Source organism: Phascolarctos cinereus, unplaced genomic scaffold (assembly GCF_003287225.1).
Source record: "Phascolarctos cinereus isolate Bilbo 61053 unplaced genomic scaffold, phaCin_HiC Scaffold_726;HRSCAF=1367, whole genome shotgun sequence".
NCBI lineage: Eukaryota > Metazoa > Chordata > Mammalia > Diprotodontia > Phascolarctidae > Phascolarctos > Phascolarctos cinereus.
The window spans coordinates 391,110,864-391,133,173 of record NW_027556098.1 but is presented as its reverse complement, the minus strand read 5'-3'; the positions used below and the strand labels follow the sequence as shown (position 1 = coordinate 391,133,173).

Here is a 22,310-nt window from a genome sequence, read left to right as displayed (position 1 = left end):
TTCTCCTTATTTTCAGTTACTTTCTGTGACTACTTCACTGGGGGTGGAGGGGTTGTGCAAGAATCAGTTAGTCAAACACCAACTAGTTGTCCTACACACCTATGAAAGCATGAAGGTAAAACATCCTTTATTTTTATCTTTTTAATCTTTGTAGCCTGAAGATCCCTGTTTTGCATCTCAGAACCGGGTGTACAATGACATTGGAAAAGAAATGCTCTTGCATGCCTTTGAAGGCTACAACGTTTGTATTTTTGCCTATGGACAGACAGGTGCTGGAAAATCCTATACAATGATGGGCAAACAAGAAGAAAGTCAGGCAGGCATCATCCCACAGGTAAAATCAAATCGCATGAGAAGATTGGTTTGCAGTATAACTTTATTTTTTTTCTAGGATTACTAATTATATTGTTAGTTATTTTTAGTTATGTATTACCAACCTTGTAAAGAGAACTTTTCCATTGTAGTAACAAATAAATGATCTTTCTCCTTATTGTTCCCCTGCTAGCGTAAATTACATGTAGAAATAAAGACAGGTCTGCTCCAGAATGTATTTATTAGTTCCTTTGTTCTTTTGTATGGTTGGTATTTTGAATTTAGAATTGAAGGTAATTGGGAGGGGATGGAGGAGAAGAAAATTTTATCAGGTTGAAAGACCATCATCCTAAACTAGTAGAGAACATTGTGAAGAAGATTTGTGGCCATAAGAGATGAGACTTTGGAAAATGGCAGACAAATTATGGTTTATTAGTCATCAGAAGATGGGGGGAGTAGGGGAAGATTCAACAAATATCTCCCATCATATTCATCACAGTCAATGACCTAATTTTTTTATGCCATTGGTATTTGGTATTTGTATTTGGTAGTTTTATTCTGACCTAATAATATTTGACTGTTTTGTGCATGTGCAGAGATGTCAATTTTTTTGAAGTGCTTTTGACAAATTTAGTAAGTATTAAAATGTAAAGCACTCCAATAAATACCCACCTCTTCTACTTAAGGAGCTTATGCCTTAGGAGATTAGACCCATCCACAAATAACTATAATACCAAATACAATTCATGAGAGAACCTCATATGTAAGTATTATGAAAACCCAGAGGAGGGCAAAATCACATCTGTTGCTTTTTTCATAGAATCTCCTTTGGATTTTTACTACAGTGCTGTATTTGCGACGTTTTATAAATGAAGAAATTGAAAAACAAAGATTGTCAAAAATCCGCTAGTCAGTCAGCTGATGGAGTTACAGACAGAATCAAGATCTCCTGGTTTTTAGTGTTAGTGGTCTTTGTGCTCTACCAGGTGTCTGCCTATCTTAAAGCAACGACTAGGAGTAATATTGGAATATACTGAGGGGGCAGCTGCTGTCTTAACAAGAGTTAGTAGATAGAGGTCTTACTCTATGCAGGATGGATCTGATGAAATGTATTTTGTTATGTTTTATGAGGAAGAGCAACTGCTTCCTTGAAAATACATCATGGTGGATTTATAAATATCATAAAGGTACTGTCATTGCTATCGTATTGTAATCACTTGACATTTTCTAGAAATTTCTAAAAGGAGAAAATTGTTGTACTACTAAAACAATTAACACTTTGTGACCCAGAACATGTTACATTGTGATATCAGAAAATTTCAAGTGATTTTTGATTTGAATATTTCCCTTGTATTTAAAAAAAGATGATGTTGCAAAACCTAAATCATACTTGTTCATCTTTAATTCATAATGAAGAATAATAATAGCACAGTTAATGCCATATTTATACTTTCAAGAAAGTTTAGGAGAAGGAAAAAGGAATAGCCTCTAGTTTCCTTTTTTTTTTAATGCTTAATTCTCAGACACAGTAGGAATATGTCTTAAAGAACAAGTCCTTGATGGAGACAGAATGTTTCTTTTCTTCAGTTGATGTTTTTGACCCTGACATCGTTGTAAAACCAATGAAAAAACTGTTTGGAAGTACTAGCCATAGAAATCATTTGGGAAATTAGTTCATCTTTGAGATGAATTGGAGATCCCTGAAGTGAAAGAATGTTAATTAACCTACCACTATATAAGTTTTTGTTAATGTTCATTTCAGGAATTGTTCTCTTCCCTTGGCCTTAAGTTATCAGGAATGGGAGCAGAGGGTGGGGTTGCAAGAGCGGCAGAGTTTCAGAGAGAGAACGTCTTTGCATTTTTGAAAACTTGCTGGGTTTCACTCTTAATGAAGATATGCTAGATGATTTTTAAGGTATTTCTTATTTTAAGGCTGAGACACTTGCTTTGATTTCAGAGAGTAAGGCAGACAAGTAGCTGCTTTCCCCAGTGCAACATTTATCTATGATTTCCAATTTTGATGTAAACAAAGCATATTTATATTTGGGGAGATTTTGTTAGGTGAGACCTGCAGACAAATTATTCCTTTCACCACCGTGAAAATTCTGAATAAATAACATTAGTACTTATTTGTCTTGATTTTTTCCTCCATGAATTTAGATGAGCAAAATTAGTGAAAAAAGTTTTGAAAAATTTCCATTTTCTCTACTTTTCTTTCTTTCAAAGGAGGACTTATTAGAGGGGGAGGCATGTCAAGAAATGGCTGTGGTGTTTAAAAAGAATATCAATTTTTATAACTTCTCAGTTTATATAATTACTGTTATTACTTATATTCAAAAGTAGTCTCATTAATAGTTTCTGGGAATGGCAAATTAGATTACAAATGGTAATCCCATTTAAAATTTTCATCATACAGATATTCTTTTTTGTCTTTTAAATTATTTATTATTGTAGTTTCTTTGTAACCTTATTTTATCTTTTTTTCCTGATAGTTGGTACATATTGCTTTCATATTAAATAAAACCTGTCATCTTGTAGGGTACCCATTAAACCCTACTTATACTTATTAGCGATTGTTAACATGTGTAAGACTAATTTAATATTGATTTGATTTTAGTGGCACGGCGAATGGGAGACCATTAGAATTTTAGGATTATTTTAACAATGACAAAAAAGACCATTGGTTTTACAGGTAGTGGGAATGAATGGTCAATTTTCAATCTCTTCTAAAGTTTTTGTTTTATTTTCCTACAATTCCATTTATTTATTGTCAGTCACCTAATGTGACTGATTGTTATCAAACATATTGAGTGGAATCCCTTTATAGTCTATCTTCCAACAAGCTCTTTCTGCACCTTACAATAGTGGTAAGGTGCAGCCTATGGGGGAAACAAGACTACATGGGAGAAATGAAGATAATCTGTTCCAAGACTTTCTTCTTCGTTTTCTCTAAAGATAGAGTGTTGTTCAAAGAGTGCTGTTAGTATCATTCATCTCGGGAAGAAAAAAAAAAGATACACAGGTCATAATTGTGTTTTTTAAATGTTGATATATTTGACTCATGGCTTTTATCTTCTTCTGCTTCTGTAGTTATGTGAGGAACTCTTTGAGAAAATCAATGATAACAGTAATGAGGAAATGTCTTACTCTGTGGAGGTGAGTAGTACTAGACTGAAAGCAGAAATGTCAGCAGTAGCTGCATATCTGAGCATTTGGAATCAAATTCATTTCCTGCCCTTTTTATGACAATGACCCCTACCTTAGGAGTTTAAATTAGGACAGTTTTACATTCTCTATGATTATATCTAATTTGTTTATTATTATTTATTAGACATAATGTGATATAATGGAAATGTAGTTGTCAATAGACTAAAATTCTAGTCCTAATTCAGTTATATTTAATTCAGCAATCTTTTATGAAATGTTCTGTGGTATATACTGGGGATTCCAAGATAGATTCTGATATTAATTTGTTGTAAGACCTCAAACAAGTTAATTAGCTTTTCCGTGTTTTTTTTTATCATCCATAAAATGATAGCTTTGACTATTGATGGGATTTAGATAATCACTAAGGTAAAACTTCTTACTGCTCTAAAATTCTGTGAATGGTAGTTACTTTACTAGATTCTAGATCAAGTATGGAATTAAATAATAGGAATTGAGAACTCCATGTTCTAGTCTAGAACATTGCCAAGAGAGATTGCCTTGTTCAGAACTTGAGAAGTGTTTTTATTCTGATTGTTTCAGCCAAAGTTAAGAAGACAAGGTCTTTCATAGAAGTAAAGATTATTAGTCTTCCCTGGTACAGATTTCACAAAACTCTGACACTTGGAAATGTTATGGTTAAGTAAATTTTACATCCTTCATGTTTTTAAATACTCCATTAATATATGTTTCTGCAGCCAGGAGAAACAGGTTCTGGGAGATTTTTTTTGTGGGGGACAAAGTTTATCTTAAGTCTCATACTTCCAACTCCAAAACTAAAGCTTATTTTCTCTCCTAGTTTTGGTTCTGAGCTGACAGTATAGCATGTTGGTCTGCTGCGTTAGTTGTACATAATTTTTTATCAAGAATCTTGGTTTAAGGCATGAGACCATATTTTGACATTTTCCTGGGACTCATCCTTTATTCTCTGACTGACCTATCATTGGAGCCTTGTGGAGGCTCTGCTCTTTGCTCCTGGGGGCAGACAGAGGCACAAATATCTTTTTAGTTATAATGATTTCTCCCTTTTGGTAAATACAGAGTGATCATGAATTAATAGTAGGGGGAGATAATATGTGTCCCTTTAAAAATATGTGGTTCCCTATTACTAGCATCTTGACAGAGGAAATAAAAAGTGAAGGAAGGATGCAATTATGGCTAAATAATATTGATTTTGAAATGTTGGTGTTCCTTTTGTTCACCAATCTCTTACTACTGATCTTCATTTAAACAATATGCCTGTCTTTGCTTTTATTAAAATGTTGTTTAATTACCATTATTTTATATTTTGATTGCTGAAGTCACAAAAATCAGTATAATAGGATTAGTCTGACTCTCAGATATCATACCACCTTTCTTTCAAAAGAATGTTGTTCTTGTTTATTATACTGTGGTGAGCCTGTAAGCCTTGCCCAATCTGTCATTGATCTCCCTTTAACTACCTTGGGCATTTTCCTTTTACCTATTTGAGTTGTGTTAACAGTTGTAAATTTTAAAGAATACAGCCTTGTGATAATGTATCTAGAAAGAGGGACATGGTTTTCTACAAATATTTTCAATCAGAAGTCAGCTTTTGAATATTCCAAATCTAGTCCTAAGGCTAAAATGCTATTTTTTTTGGGGGGGGAAACAACCCATGGCAAATTGCTTTTTTCATAATTGATTCTCAGGAATAGTGGATAAATTCTGTCTATAGAATTTGTGGACAGAATTTATGGACTAAGTATGGAAAATAAGACATATATTTTGAGACATTCTCAATGTGTGAATTTGTTTTCTTGACTTTGGGTGTATGTTGTAAGGGCTTTGTTTCCCTTTTCTTTCCCTGATTAGAATAGGGTGCGATGGTTGGGGCAGGGGCGAGGAAGGAGTGGAACAGAAATTTTTTTTTAATTTAGTTTAAGAAAGAAAGAAATAACATTGATAAAATATTTGAATTTACAAATTGAAACAATATGTAGTTTTCTTTTATATTGGACCACAGTGACCACACTGTGTGATTCTGAATGAACTATACAGTGCTTTATCATGTGTGTTATTTAATACTGGTTGAAGGTTAAAAGCTGAAATAGCAGACCTTTAGGCTGCTGACATGTGCAAAAAGTAGAGTTTTACAGAAGAAGGTACTCAACCTTCCTGGTACCTTGGCAGCAAGGCCAAGGGCTAACTGGTTTGATTTGGAGTCCTTTTAGCTCCTGAAGTAAACTGATATAGAGAGGAGAATTTATCATGTTACTTTTTGTTGTGGACCAAAAAGCATATCTTTCCAGGCCATCAGTTTAGAATATTCTCATTAGTATCTGGTGATGACTTTAAAAACCATTCTGGTCAGATGAAGGAAACTAAGTGGAAGAAAGAGAAATGGAGGCAGCGTTGAGGGTTCTTTCTCAGTCCTCCTGCAGACAAACATGTCTACCAGTTACTCATAAGTTGACATTTAAAATGCCTTTGTTGCTGACAGCACAAAGTTGTGATCTTCCCATCTGTGGATGTTAGCTGTGGTAATTGGATGTCATGAAGGCTAGTTGCTGCTCTTCTCCCTCTCCTTCCAACTAGCCATCATGGCATTGAATGCCACTGTTAACACACATCTCATCTCTGCAGGGAGTCTTGCTTCCCTTTTGGGGGGCACACCAGAAAGAAAGGGAGTGGAACCTTTCATACTTCGCTTTTCGAAAGGTCTTAGACCTAGTCCTAGTATGAGCATAGTATTCTTCTGAATTCAGTAAAACTCTTATTTTTTTAAATTAAATTTTAGTTTTAGATCCCATTATCTTCCACCTTCTCCAGCTCCAGCAATCTCTTTCAAATCCTCTTAGGGGCAGCTACGTGGTGCAGTGGATAGAGCACTGGCCCTGGATTCAGGAGGACCTGAGTTCAAATCCAGCCTCAGACACATAACACTAGCTGTGTGACCCTGGGCAAGTCACTTAACCCCATTGCCTAGCCAAAAAAAACCCAAAACAAATCCTCTTATTGATTTCTCTTATTTATTCATAGGTGAGTTACATGGAGATTTACTGTGAGAGGGTACGGGATTTGCTGAATCCAAAAAACAAGGGTAATTTGAGAGTCCGAGAGCATCCTCTTCTTGGACCTTATGTGGAAGACTTATCTAAGCTGGCAGTTACTTCTTATACAGATATTGCAGACCTCATGGATGCTGGGAACAAAGCCAGGTATGGGCAAAAAGTAGGGGTACAATGTGAACCCCTTTGCTCCCTGTTGAGGAACCAAAAATGTCTTCTTGGCTCTGAAATTTGCTTTTAATGTGAAATTTTATGAACTCCTGGTCTGCTAGAGGAATTTATTGTGTTATGTTAGTTTACCTTCCTTCACATGAGATAACAAAAGTGCTTAGTACATCACCTGACACATAACAGGTGCTATAGAAAAGCTTATTCTCTTTCTTTCCCCTTACCATTCACATTGAAATCCCTCACTCAGGTAATACATCAGTTCTTTGATTAGGTGGCTCTCTTGCACGCATTTTGCACCTAAGTGGTATACAGTAAATTATTAGTCATCATCTTGTCTTAATATGCCTGAGAGAATAAATTCTCGAATAAGTGAACACTTTATAATCAATAAAAATTATTTATTTCAGTGGTTTATAAGGTGGCAGCTAGACTGTATAAAAAGGCTCTGCTAAGTTGTCTTTGGGAGTGAAAGATGATTCTTTGAGTTCAGAGAATGAGTAGCTATACACAGTGGATTAAAGTATTTTAAGTTGTTGGCCTGTAGCTTGAACTCTGCTGTCTTTTCTTACTTTTCAAGAACTCTATCCAGTGCTAAGTCTACATATTCATATTTTCATCTAGGACAGTGGCAGCTACCAACATGAATGAGACTAGTAGCCGTTCCCATGCTGTGTTCACCATTGTTTTTACTCAGAAGAAACATGATTCTGAAACTGACCTCTCAACAGAGAAGGTAGGAAGAACAGTAGTGAGTGGGTTTTGAGGGGTGGGACAAGGACAAGAACTACGGAAAATGACTCGCCTTTTGCTGTATATGTCCCATGGAAAGGGAAAAGGTTGCTGTTCCGACTTTTCCTGAAGTATTTCATTTGGTTACTTTGACTTTTCAGGTCATTCTTTGGTCATTAGTTTTGAGATAGAGAAGTCAGGAAATAAGAATTCATAACTTGAAGTCTTGAAGGCTACCATATGACAGAAAGTGGAACCAATCCTTCTGAACAGAAATTTTTCAGGCTTTTTGCTTGACATTGACTACTTAATGATTGCCTCATTAACTGTTTGGTGGCACAGACCTATTGTATTTGAGGTGTGATAGTGCCACCATGAAATTTATGTATAAGACAGGAACATACATTTTTAGCTAAAAGAGAGCCCTTAACAGCCATTGACTCCCACTCCCTCCTTTTGTAGATGAGAAAACAGCCCCAGAGAATTTGAGGACAGTGTTGGGTTAGCCTGGATAAGGGAGACTTTAGCCATCTTCAGATATTTGAAGAATTATCACACAAAAGAAAGACTACATATTTTTATAATAAGATAGGCCTCAAAACAATCATATTAAGGTGGAGAGAGGAAGTGTTCAGCTCAATTTAAAATACATTTCCTAATAATTAGCACTGTTTAAAAAGGGATTTCTTGATGCAAGAATTCTTTAATTGGAAACTTGTTGACCACTTGTCAGGGATGTCTTATTTTAGATTCCTATAATCCGTGCTTTGGATTATAGGACCTCTGAGATTCCTTCCAACTCAGAGACTCTACAGTGCTATTTATAAAATTACTATGCCCAATGTAGTCAAATATTTCCTAAAAAATGACCTTTTTGAGGTTCAAGAATTTAACTATTTGGAAATCTTGTGAATAAATCACTATTTTATCCACAACTTTTATGATTGTATAGACCTTGATCATTTGCTCTCTCAACTTTCAGCTTTACAGATAGAATCATTTCCCCTTTTAAATGTTTCTTCCTATGGAATTGCATCCATTCCCTTGCCCTTTCAGTTGCTTTCTGTAGATCTCCTATGGATTATATATGTTGCCAGTGATGATGTGTGTTTCCTTACCAGGTCAGCAAGATCAGTTTGGTGGATCTGGCCGGGAGTGAAAGAGCTGACTCAACTGGTGCCAAGGGGACTCGCTTAAAGGTAATTAGGTTTACTTTAACAAGCATTTATTACTCTTGTTAACATTAAAAGGTAGTGCCAAAATGAGTGCGCTAGACAGCATGTCATAAAAGTGCAGAGATAGTGGCAGCCACGTGTTAGACTAGTTGGGAGAGTATTTCATGGAGAGAAAGTAGGATTTGGCCTGGACCTGGAAGGATAGAAAGGCTTTGGATAGGTGGAGAAAAGTGGGAGGGCATTCTTAGGCCACAGCAGTAGCAAATCTATGGAAGAGGAGATAAGGGAGGAGGGAGAGAGGTGGTGTTATTATTCCATTTTACAGTTTCCTCAATTGTACGTTTTACAATTGAGGAAACTGAGGCAAATCGGTCTAGTGGCTTGCCCAGGGTCACACAGATAGTTTCTGAGTCTGAATTTGCACTTAGGTCTTCCTCACTGTGGGCTTACTGCTTTATGCGCTATGGTATTTCTAAGCTGAGCAGAGCTAATTTGAGGAAATGTGAGAAGACTTGTTTAGGTAGCCAAGAAAATGAATAATAAGGAATTCCATTCAACATTTATTTACCTAGTATATGCAAGACACTCTTTTGGAAGCTGGAGATAAGGCTAAACCCTCTTGGCCCCAACATAAAAACCCAGTCTGTGACCTAAATGAGTTTACATTCTATGGAGGGATACAGCATGTACCCAGATGAGTAAATACAAGGGAATGGTTGGACATCAGCTTGGATGAGGTAACTAAGTGTAGCATCCTGCATTTAAGCTTGTTATGCTTTGGGACTCCAATGTAGGCCTGAAGTCTTTAGAAGGTGGCCTTGTTCTGAATCTAGACTGATTCCTAGAGCCCATTCCGATAAGTTAACAAATGGAGTGGAGGAAAAATTAAGAAAATCAAAATGTCGCTTGAATTTCTGGTCCTAAATGCAAATGATTCAACAATTAGTACCTACATGACTGAAGAAGTCATTTCACTTCTGTGGGCCCCCATCACCTCTTTTAATGATCCCTCCACTTGTCTTTTGAAGAAATTGTTCATTATTCTATTTTTCTTTTATTTACAGGAACTAGTTTTATTTATATTTTTATTTTTTGCACTTTAAAAAAATAGCTTTTGGTAGAATCAGTGGTACTATGTTAAAAGAAATTTCTTTAATGTATTGTAATCTAGTACTGAGAATGGCACATTGGAATATCTGAAGTTCCTCATTGTAACTTCTTCTGGTTTGTTGTTTATTTTTTCTAGGAAGGAGCAAATATCAATAAATCTCTTACAACCCTGGGCAAAGTCATTTCAGCCTTGGCAGAAGTGGTAAGTTTTTCAGTACTCTGTTCTAAGGGAAGAATTTGTCTAATCTGCTAACATACATACTAGTAATATCATAGTGTTATTTAATTATTTCATCAATTTTAGGTGTTTGTTCTCTAGGTAACATAAGACTTAACAATTCCTTACAGGTTTTTAGATTACATACTCCCTAAGCAACACCCAGATATCAATCTAATAATAAGATTTAGGAAAAAGATTTAGAAGAGGATTACGAAGTGTGAAAGAAACCGGACAAGCAAAGTCTAAGACAGAACTTCTTTGACTAGTTTGACTTTGATTTCCCTTTCACACCTTGGGTGGAAAAATGTAGAGCCAGTGGTGCAATGGACCTCATGAGGCCATCTGGATCAACTAGCTAATTTTCCATGTGCAGAAACTGAGTGCCATGGAGATAAAGTGACTACTCCAGAGTCACATGAGTAGCAAACAGGAGAAGTATGTTTTGAGCCCTGGTCCTTTGTCTTGAGCTAGGGCTCTTTCCTCTGCACCACATTAAAGATGGCATGTCTGCTATCCAGTGTCTTCTTCGATTGTCTGTTGAGGTTTTTGGAACTGGTTGGCCTAAAGGCTCTTTGGGAATACTGGCAATTTTGAGGGCCATGTATTCTCCCTTCTCCATCCGGTGCCATGACAGCAGAACAGTGTATCTATAGTAATTTTCTTATATGTGTATGCAGCATTTAGAATGAAAAACTAAGAAAGTGTCCAACTCTGTATGCCTTGACCTCTTTGACTATTGCTTTTGAGTCTCAAAGAGAATTTTACTTATTTGTCTACAGAAAGACAATATTCACTGTAAATTCTCTCCAGGTTTTACAATTAAATTGTTTCTTATTATAGTCAGAAGCTTACTCTGTTCTTTTTCTCTTCTTTGAATGCTTCCGATTTTAGGATAACTGCACCAGCAAGGTATGGTGGGGCTTGGCAGGGATGAACAGAGAGCTGTTAAATCAACTGCTGTGATTCCAGATGGTCAGCCAGGGTGTAGGAAGGCATGAGTTAGGGCTGTAACCTTCACAAATGTTTTGGTTAGTTGTTTTCTTATGCTCATAATCAGGATCACCATTAGGGGTGGCCAGAAATAGTAAGACGAAACACTAAAATCTCTACTACTATACCATACTTAATAGTCGTTGGGCTAGAGCTAGAGTGAGAAATTAAAAATTAAAGATAGCAGAGAAATGTATAAGGAAGTTTTTGCTTTCTAATGATATGGCCCTAGAGTTGTACTTCTAATTCAGAGGAGCTAGGTAACATTTAGATGAGTTTTGTACTTTTAATAATAATACCTTTTGGCAGAGTCAACCACAAATAATTTTGATGATATTTTAAACTGTAACTATAGATGATAGACCTTCAACTATACTTTTTTACACAAATATAGCAGATTAAAAAAATAAGCGCCCCTTAATAGTTTTTTGTTGATTACAAAAAGATTCAGGATATGGACAGCATTTATATAGAATTACACCTTTACATCTTGATTATATAGGTTTATTTGTATTCTCCCTACTTCTAAAAACTAACTTCATATGAGCTATAGCCATCTTTGTGCAGAGACTTGAAAAACTTCACCAAAACGTAGAAAAACCTGTTTGCTGCTGTGTTTTTACTTTTGTGTGAACATTTTTTCAAATTCCTATTAAGGGGAAAAAAAACTCTACTTCAGATTTTTCATGCTTAAATGAATATTATTGAATTATTGGGTTATTAAATCTACTTCAGATTATTATTATTCTTACAGTTTCTGCGTGAAGTGGATTGTAGAGTTCTCTAGTTGTTGGGAAGATGGTTCTCTTCCCTTTAGAAAGGGACTTTTTAAAGCTTCATTTGGCAGTTGGTTTTATTAATAAATACTTATTGAGAACCTCATCTTTGCAAGGCACTGCATTGTGCCTATTTTGTGAAGACAGCTTTTCAGAGCTTATTGTCTGTTCCTGTTCAGTGCTAACTTTCCATTTGGTATGTTCTAGCCATTAGTTCTGTGATAGGTGTCTGATTAGACATGGGGAAAAGATAAGCATTTAACTTGCTGAGAATTTCGGAATTGGTTGCATTTTTTAGAAGTCTTTTACTTTTCAATGGCTTTGTAAGTATGATTCTTTTTTTTTAATAGAGTAAAAAGAAGAAAAAAACAGATTTTATTCCATATAGAGATTCTGTTCTGACTTGGCTCCTTCGAGAGAATCTAGGTAAGGCTCGTGTGACCACCGCTTTAGGATTATACACACCCTGCAAAGATTAGTCACTTTGTAATTTGGTGGGCCGACAGTAATTTTGAGAACCTGACTTCAGTGCTTTATAGCCCTTTTCACCTTTACCTTTATTACATTTGTTGGATTTGCACATTATTACTCCTTTCCCTCCACTTTTCACATATTTATCTGTGACAGTCATTTTTTAAAATTTTGAGTTCCAAATTCTCTCCCTCCCTTTTGTCAGGCATCTACTTCACCTGGGAAGGCATATGCTCTTTATGCATATGGAGTTCTACACAATGAATTTCTATTTTGGCCATGTTGAAAAAAAACCCCAGGAAAAACAAGAAAATGAAAAGCAATATGCTTTAATAAACACTCAGCACATTATTACTCCTTTAGATCATCATGGCTGCACTACCTATGGAGTAAACTAGGACAGTGACGTTTTGAATAAAACTCTTTACCTTCCTCGAACGGTGTGATTTTAGGTAATTGATGGTTCATCTTTCTAGGTGGGAACTCTCGCACTGCAATGGTTGCTGCCCTTAGCCCAGCAGATATCAACTATGATGAAACTCTGAGCACTTTAAGGTATACTGATCTGAGTGAGTTAAGCAAGATAATGTAGCTCTTTCATAAGTTACCCTGAAGAACTAGAAATTTTTGTCCTGTTGGTCTTCTTTTTACATATGACATGGCACACCTCATGTAGGAAAATTCTATAGATCACTTCCTTACTCCCTGATGTTAGTATTACAATAGGGATTTACTGGATTTGGTTTTCTTCAGAGTCAATGACTTTGTACTCATCCATAATCAGAGTAAAGATTTTCATGTTGATTATGTAAATTTGTTAGATATTGGTAAATGATTATCTTGAGATGTTCATTTCTTTACCAAAAAAAAAAATTATCCCTGTTTATCATTTGCTGTATGTCATGTCAGAAACACCAAGTAATGGAGGAAAATGCAGATAAGAATGTATAGGTATTAGAAAAAACCCCTGCCATAATGAGCAGAGCATTATCTTTCCAGTTTTGAACAATTTAACAGCTTAAACTGACTTGGACCTTTCTGGCCTTAATAATACTAGTAAAATATTAGAATATGCAGAACATTTTATTTTGAAATGATAGGATTATGCCTTTGGAAATTTGAGGGTTTGTTGACCTGATCAGATAAATAAAATGAGTTTTCATTTTGAAATACAGATATGCAGATCGTGCAAAACAAATTAAATGCAATGCTGTCATCAATGAAGATCCCAATGCCAAACTTGTTCGTGAACTGAAGGAGGAGGTCACAAGATTGAAAGACCTCCTACGCGCTCAAGGGCTGGGAGATATCATTGATAGTAAGTCCATTGAGAATTACCTTGTAGAGTTCACTCCCTGCCTTTTCAGGGCTGGTGTTTCTGAAGGGCATCAAAGATCCGTTGATTAAAGAAAATGGTTTGGTGGTGGGAGATGTTTTTGCTAAGAAAGAGGTCTGGGTGAAATAGTCTGAGACAAAAGGTTGGTGGATCTCAACATTGTTTGACTCCAGAGAATGCACAGTGCAATGTTTATTAGCTGTCACTCATCCTATTTTAGGTCTCCAGTGAAATTACTGGGTTGGAAAAAACTCATTTTGTTTATAGGAAAAAAATTCAAATATTGAGAAATTGTACTCCTTGCAAACTCAACTTATATAGTACCAGGATTAACCTTAGGCTCATTATTGAAGATCCTACTAAGCAAGTTAATGAATTCTTCAGGTTTGGAGTCTATTGCTTACCTTTTTGGTAAATTCTTGTTTCTTTAGGCACAAAGTTATTTCAAGATTATTTTGTTTACTAATGAATTAAAATTATTATTTGAATCCAGTTTGGTTCTATAAGTCCTCTTCATGTTTAGTTGCTCTCATTGATTAGATTTACCTCTTAGGTGTATAAAATTTGTGTGATTGGTTTTATAAGTAGTGTAAATTTTTCATCCTAACCAAATACCATTCTATTCTCTATCTGTGTCACCATTGAACATAAACTTTATACTTCTCATTTTCCTTCCTGCTTACCTTCAGTTGATCCATTGGTCGATGATTACTCTGGAAGTGGAGTCAAATGTGTGTATCATGTGTGTTGGTTCTTTCTAGTGCCCTGACTTGCTAGTATCCCTGTGCTGGGTCAGCTTTAAAATTAGCTTTGCATGCCAGCAATCCTTACAAGGAAATCCCAGACAGAGCATTTAATGAAGAATTAGAAATTATCCTCCTTTTAAAAAAAAGTAGTGTATCAAAGTAAAGTTCAGTTAAGTGTAATTTGTGGCTTGTACAAAGTTGAAGGACCTAACACTATCACTGGGCTTGTTTCTTCTCTCATGTTATTTTGTAGTTATAAAATCCCAGATAATGTGAGATTATTTTTATTTTATCTCAGGGCTTTGTTAGTTAATGTGAAAACCCTGTTAAGCTTGCACAGCTCTGAAGGTTAAAAGGACTAAATTCAGTTCCTCAAGTCTAAAGACTATTCATGCTTTAAAGCATCATTAAGCCCTTTGTGTCTGCAATGGCTGTTTGGCCACTTCACCCTGTGGTGCCTTTAACAGCAGCATGATGTAGTGAAAAGATTGGGAGTCAGAAGGCTTCCCTTTACATCCCATTGTGGCTTCTTCCTGCTTATGGGACTTGGAGCAAGTCCTTTAATCTTTTGGGTTCTCCCTTTCCTTCTCTGTAAAATGAGAGGGTTGGATGTGATGATCAATAAGTTCTCTGTAAACCTATGATCCATGATCATTCTACTCCATGTTTAGAGTAGCTTTCTATTTCCTCTGTTTGGAGAAAGAAAACAAACCAAAACAAAGCCGGGGCAAGTCTGTCGTAAAGTCTAGAAGATAAGTTTAAAGTTTGAAGAGGGAACATTTTAAGACAGCATCATCCTTTGCTCTTCTCTCTGTATTCAGTAGGCTTCATTCATTCCTACCATTCTGAATAGTGTCTTAGCATAGAGGATTACTGTTATTTTGTTTGTTTATTTTAAGAAACTGAAGCAGACTAAAGGGACAGTAATGCTTGGTCACTTGTATTAAGGCCCCAGTGTTGAGTTGATTGCTGTGATGTGGTTAAATGCTGACTTCACATAATACTCTCACTAGAAAATGAGTATTTTACTTTTGGGTAGAACATCTCTGTCTGAGATTTCCTAACTGAATGACACCAGTGTGGTCACGACTTGATCTGGTCCTCACTTCTGTGCTTAAGGTGCTTTTTGTCTAACTCTTTCCTTGGCAGCAGTAGCATTTCTGGAAAGCAATGCATGATTCAGTTTTGATTATATAACAACACATGATTGTAAACCCTAGTCAGTTGCAACTATATCATTTTGGTCTACTCCTGTAATTTGATTTTGGGCGTGTATGCGTCCATTGGACTTTTCAAATCAAATTCCTTATGTTCTTTTCCACCTACCCGACTGCTCAGTTGCTCTTTTTCTCCCCCGCTGCCCTTTTAAATAGCCTCTTGGCTTGTGTTCTTGTTTCCTGTATTTGTAGATGGCGGTTTTCAAACTGACTTGAAGCAACCTCTTTTTGGGGGGGCCTCAGAGATGAGTTTAGAGTAAATAGACTTCCAGGAGTGGGTGAGCAGAAATAAAGCCCAAGTTTATTGTTTAGCACTTGTCATAATTAGTTCCTTTGAGGAAACATGTCCAGTTACTTTATTTAATTCTAGGCAAGTCATATATTTTATCAGAATAAACACTGACCTACTTCTTACTTTTATATGAGTTCATATCAACTCACACCTGTGGATTTTCTCTGTCCTTTTTATGTCTGAAACTTGGCTGGCTAATGTTCCATGAAGGAAGAACAAATAACAGATTCATGAACTCTAGTTTTATTTGTATGTATATTATTAAAGACAAAATAAATTTAATTGTAAAACTTAATAAATGAAAATATTTATATCCTTAAGTCCTGCATTTCACACTAGGTACTTGTTGACCAAGCACTTGAAAATAGACATTCATCCAGTTATTTGGGGAATATGTACTATCTGTTATTCTCATTAAATTATAAAGTCCCAAGCTATGTCAGAAATCTGTACTCTTGTTCTGTGACTTCGTGTGTCAGACTTTAGTCTAGAGAACATTTAAATATAATAGCAATGATGACACAGAGATAATAGAAATGATGGCAGATCACTAATGCAAGTGAATCAAGCCTCCCTAGTGCAAAGCAACCCAGTAGCTACAGCTTGAGTGTAAAATGAAAGTTTGAACTAGGACCACCGTGTTTGCTTATACTCTGAGGGCAGAGAGCTCATGTAAACTAAGAAATAATTATCCTTTTTGATTTCTGCTCACTTACAAAATTGGAAACTAAACTTTAATTTTAGATTTGCTAATTGCTCCTCTCTGCTGTAGACATTAGCCAAAATACTGAGCATCTTAACCATTTTATTAGAGTTTATAAAACTCTCATTTTTGGAAACGCTTCTCTTTTTTGTATAAAACCACATCTAAGAGATTCCACTGGTGAAAGGCCTGGCATGAAAATACTTGATTTCATTCTAAAGCTATAGATTTTTCACTGGTTTGTTTCTTGAACCTTTTAAAAAATTCATACTTTTTTTTTTCCATTGAGGGGAATTGATGATATACATATTAATATAGAACAAACAGACTGAACTCATCTTCCTTCAAGCATTGACCAGATATCCAAAAGGAATTCTAAGCATGAATAAAATTTTTCCTTTTTAGTTCTATAGGATACTGTGAACCCTATCTGTCTGGGCAGGAAACTGTCTCTTGAAAGAAGGTTCCAAAAAATATTATTGAGATTTTAGTCTGAGATTTTTGTTGTATTTGAAAATTAAAACATTACTAGACTTTCTTGGATTTCATAAAATACTGTGGGCCAAAATGATATCTTTATCCCAATATTGGCCATATCACTTAATGAGCTTTACTAGGAAGTGTTAACATATTTGGAAGACTAAGATCTTAAACCAAATTATAGTTCTTAACTCCAGAATATTGGTGTTCAAGACAGAACTGTTTCAGAACTGCCATCTAAAATCATTAAACTTGTCTTCGTGTTGGCGCTTTAATGCTCTCCTTTCTTACACTGGTGTTCCTTCCTTTTTTTCCTTTTCCTCTGCTCCTTTTCCTCTTTTGTCTCCTTTTCCTATTTCTCTGCCTTCCCTTCTTTCTATCTGTCTCTCAGATCTGAAAGATTTTCAGAACAATAAGCATAGGTACTTGCTAGCCTCTGAGAATCAACGCCCTGGCAATTTTTCCACAGCATCCATGGGGTCCCTTACAACATCTCCATCTTCCTGCTCACTAAATAGTCAGGTGGGCTTAACTTCTGTGACCAGTATTCAGGAGAGGATCATGTCTACTCCTGGAGGAGAAGAGGCCATTGAACGTCTTAAGGTAGGTGGCAATTTAAACTGAATAGTAGGTCCTGAAAGGCAGCATGGCCTAGTGAATAGAGGTTTGGCCTTGGAGTTAGGAAAACCAGTGTTCAAAGCCTGATGCTGACAATGCTGGCTTTGTGACTTTGGACAGTTCACTTGCTATCTCAGTGTACCTGTCAGCTCTCTATAGCTTTAAGTTATAGATAAGTTGCCAGAGTACATTATAGGAGGGAGTTTCTGACCCTGGAGTTATCTAAAAGCTATCTTATCATTTAGGGTCACAAGATTAGAGATTCAGACCATGGAGGGCATTTAGGTTCAAATTTTCGTTTTATATGTGTGGAAATGGAGGCCCAGAGAGGATACATGACTAGCCCAGGCTCATTCCTGGCAGTAAGTGAGGTCATGTCCTTCCTGGTGAAATACTATGGGGTTCACAAGGAAGTGCTAGAATTTGGAAGATTGGGTTTGGGAGATGCAGCTGCAGGCTCTCTGTAGAATCACATTTAGGGAGAGTCAGTAAACACATGTATGACTAAGTGTTTATGAATTTGTGCACCTCAGCCTTTTGGTAGTCACGTCATCAGACTCGTTCCAATAGATGTGAGATAATATCCCTTGGAAAATTCTAATATCATAGATGCCCTTTTTGCCTACTAGTTACTCTTGACATTCAGGAGCTAAAACCATGTCTTCTGATGCTGAATAGCATGTCAGCAAATTAACTAATGAGAGGAATGCCTGTCTCTTGCATCTTGCCTTATTTTTCATCCTGTGCTGATTATAGCACTTTGCTCTCTAATATTCAATAATACAAAAAGCAAGAGAGCTACAAATCCTGTTCACACATGCTTCTACCTTACCCTTTGAGATAGACATGGGGACAGAAAATGAGGCCCCACTGCCTCCACACTGAACTGTGTACTTGTCCATCTACCCACCCACCCATGCACTGATCTGCAAAACAGATTCAGTGCTACTGTAGGGAAAAGGCTTTGCTTCTGTCCTCTTCTTTCCCCTTCACAACCCCAGGAAGAAAGTGTGAGCCAGGCCTTGTTGACTGTGTTCAAGAGACAGAGGGTAGTTCAGCTGATCTGCTGCACTTCTTATCCTCATTCCATTGAATAATGTTGTTTCCATGGATCTGCCCAGGGCAGTCTCTGAAATCCTGTGATACTCACCTCCGGAATAAATTCTATAAAGCAGAAGATTTAATGCCAGGGAGGGATAGAGAAATAGACAGATAGTACTTCACGGCAGCGGGTGGTTTTATTTCATGTTGAAAGCTAATGGAGACAGTTCTTCTCTTGCAGTCAGCATTTAGAATCACTGCTTCTCATTAAGGCACAGCTGGGAAATGCACTTTTCATTACTTGATGATTCAAAGTGCTATGCTTCTTCACAACTAAAAGCAAATTAGGCCTGAGAACTGAGCACGTCAAATACTTTGAACACTTATGTGTGTGGCCAAGATCTGGAGGGAAAAAAAGATAATGTCTCCAGAATGGAGGTAGTTGCTTTTTAAAATTTATATTTAACAAACAAAAAAAGAAATCCTTGCTTGATAGAATTTTAATTCTTCTCTATACTATTTCTATCCTTGTTCCCTCTTATTTTCCTTCTCCAGCCCCCTTTTTATTTTGCATATTCTTTACCCTACAATGAGCAGCAACTTCTGAAAAAAGAGAATTAATTCTTTTTTTTTTTATAAAAAATTTTTAGGCAATTGGGGTTAAGTGACTTGCCCAGGGTCACACAGCTAGTAAGTGTCAAGTGTTTGGTCTGAGGTCATATTTGAACTCAGGTCCTCCTGACTTCAGAGCCGGTGCTCTGTCCACTGCGCCACCTAGCTGCCTCGAGAAAATTAATTCTTTAAAATTAGTTAATTCAATTAATTTTAAGATTAATTTTTTAAAACACAGCAAAGAAAAAGAAGAGAAGGGCACTTGTAAAGCAAGATTAACTAAAACAGTTTTCTGCTATTGAACAGCAAAGTTACAAAAATGGATTCTTGTGAATTTGTTAGAGGACAAGCATTTTCCCTTACTAAAATTCATTTATCATGATGTGCTCCAGTCATAAAGTTACTGAGAGAAGTTGTGTTGCTAGCAAGAAAGGGAAATTTTGGGGTTGTTTTCAAGACATGAAACCTAATCTGATTTTCAGTTCAGTAATAGATTTGATCAAATTAAACCTTCAGAATTCTTGATATTCAATTATTGGGAAAGATCTCAAAGTTGGTGTGTTCAGATCCCACCTCTGACAATGGTTATGTGGTGTCATGCCAGTCGCTTATCCTTCCTGAACAACCTAGTTTCCTTATCTGTAAGATGAAAGGGGTTGGACTATCTGATCTCATAATACTGTTTTAGCACTAAAGTTCTATTATAGGATTTATTATTGAACACTGTCTCCTTGTGGAAATTTTAAATGTTAGATATTGATGATAAAGCTTTAATGTTCATCTGAAGCTTGCTGCTTACTTTGGTCCATGTCTTAAAATACTGTCACATGAAACAAATGAAAGTAATCTATCTGTAAAGCTTAGGTATCAGAGCCCACCCACCAAATTACTTTAGAGGTAGATCTCTAATTCCTTGAAGAAAGTTCCCAGCAAGTTTTAAAGAAACATTTAGTTCTCTTGGAAAGGGAAAAAAGAGGAGGGAAAGTCTGATTGTTATGTACTTTCCACCACATCAAATCTTTGGAGATTAGGAATGTGTTTCTTATAATAGAATATGGTGACAAATGCCAAGGGAATAAATTAATGACAATGGCTTGGCTATTCTGGGATATTTTACAATAAATGAATTTTCTTTATTAGAAGAGGAAATCCTTCATCCTCCTCTCAGAGTAATCTGAATAACTTTTAATTATTGAGTCATTACTCTGTTTTCAGTTCACCTGCAGCTAAAAAGTTTTCCATTTTCTCCAGTTTTATTCGTGAGAGAAAAGGATTTTGATGTATCTTTCACATACTACAGCAGTCGATTGAAGCTTAAGTTTCTTAGTGCTGCTGCTGTTTTATGATTGGTGAGAGTTCCTTTGGGGAAGACCTATCTTCTCTTGCATTTTAATGCTATGGTTAGATAACATTTGGTTTGCCCTGTGCAGTATTTTTCAAATGAAAAGTCTGAGAATGTTTGGTGATTGAGAGTCAAGAAACTGTTTCTAAGAGAGAACATATTTGGGCAAAATGAGGGTAATGGAAAAGCTGCATCTGTATAATAAAACCTTGACTCATGGAATGAGTCTTGCTATATATGTGATTATTCTGAAGAAGTGAAGGGATTAACAAACCTTTTTAAGTGATAGAACTCTTTTTAAGTGTTAAATTTTTTAATGAAAAGGTATCAGAAATGTAAAATAAACCTTTATTCATCAATTGCCATTAAAGACATTAAAAACCATCCCTCCTGTTGCCCTTGAAGTCATCAATGTATGATGCTAGTGGCTTGTTAACAGGTATGAATCCTCAGTACTCTGGGTGGGGAGGCTATCTTTCATATGTTATTTCTTATTTAGCTGTGGACTTTTCTCCCCTCAGGAATCTGAGAAGATCATTGCTGAATTGAATGAGACGTGGGAAGAGAAGCTTCGTAAAACAGAAGCCATCAGGATGGAGAGGTTAGGAAAAAAAGCCAGGAGCACTTAAGAGCCGGTCTGTGTGACCAGTAGGATTAGACTATAGAATGAAAATTACAGACTTGTGATGAAGTCTGTGGTTACATAGTAAGCATAATTTTTAATGCTCTTTAGGTATTCATGGAAGACTGCAGATTACCAAAGTAAAATTTTTTTCATTTGCAAAGATAGATTGATATTGATAGAGCCTGGAATTTTAAAAGTAGATCTGTTTTCCTGTGTCTCTTGACATTTACCTTTTTTTTCTAGAATAATTTTCATGTGGGATAAATTAACTTGATTTTTTTTTTAATTTAAATTTTGAACATAAATACAAAAAAACAAAAAATATCTATTTATACAGCACAATACAAAGAGAGGTTTCAGTATGAAACCATGAATCTCCATTTCACACGGTTTACTTTTTCGAAAAACTATGTTATAAATACTACACATCATTTTCAAAGCCACCCTGCCTTTCTGTGCTTCCTTCTGAGTTTTCTTTTGTTCTCTGCTGTGGTCTTTTATTTTTTTTTCTCCCTCCCTCCCCACCCCACACTAGAGAAGTTCACCAATAGACACAGATATGTGCATATATGTAAAACCATTTTATATTTATATATATGTGTGCATATACACACACACACACACACACATATAAATATGCACACACTTCTATTTATAAGTTCTTTCTCTGGAGCTGAATAGTATCTTCCTTCATAGGTCCTATGTAGTTGATTTGAGTATTTGTAATACCCAAAATAACTTAGCTGTTCGCAGTTGTTCTAACAATATTGCTGTTGCTGTATATAATGTTCTCTTGGTTCTGCTCATTTCACCTTTTGTTATTTCTTACAAGTCTTAACATGTTTTTCTAAAATCAGCCACACAATAGTATTCCTTCATAATCATATACCATGGCTTATTTAGACATTCCCTAATTGGTGGGCATCCCCTCAGTTTTCAGTTCTTTGCCACCACAAAGAGAGCTGCTATAAATATTTCAAAACATATAAGTTCTTTTCCTTTTTTCCCAATCAACTTGGGAAACAGACCTAATAGTGGTATCGTTGGTTCAAAGGGTATACATAATTTTATAATTCTGTGGGCACAATTCCAGATTGCTCTCCAAAATGGT

The 22,310-nt window shown here is 36.0% G+C and overlaps 1 protein-coding gene across 2 annotated transcripts in view; it reads left to right on the top strand.

Annotated features, from left to right (window-relative positions):
- The window catches only part of KIF1B (kinesin family member 1B), a 185,890-nt gene that overhangs the window by 56,025 nt on the left and 107,555 nt on the right, over positions 1-22,310 (top strand). The window contains exons 4-16 of one of the 2 annotated variants that reach the window (XM_020974134.2): positions 155-334; positions 3,403-3,468; positions 6,517-6,695; positions 7,338-7,449; positions 8,567-8,644; positions 9,867-9,932; positions 10,842-10,859; positions 12,067-12,142; positions 12,664-12,742; positions 13,363-13,505; positions 14,213-14,254; positions 17,353-17,564; positions 21,096-21,175. In XM_020974134.2, coding sequence (XP_020829793.1) covers positions 155-334; positions 3,403-3,468; positions 6,517-6,695; positions 7,338-7,449; positions 8,567-8,644; positions 9,867-9,932; positions 10,842-10,859; positions 12,067-12,142; positions 12,664-12,742; positions 13,363-13,505; positions 14,213-14,254; positions 17,353-17,564; positions 21,096-21,175 — 1,331 coding nt within the window. The remainder of the gene's footprint in view (positions 1-154; positions 335-3,402; positions 3,469-6,516; positions 6,696-7,337; positions 7,450-8,566; positions 8,645-9,866; positions 9,933-10,841; positions 10,860-12,066; positions 12,143-12,663; positions 12,743-13,362; positions 13,506-14,212; positions 14,255-17,352; positions 17,565-21,095; positions 21,176-22,310) is intronic. The other variant, XM_020974125.2, reaches the window with a different exon arrangement.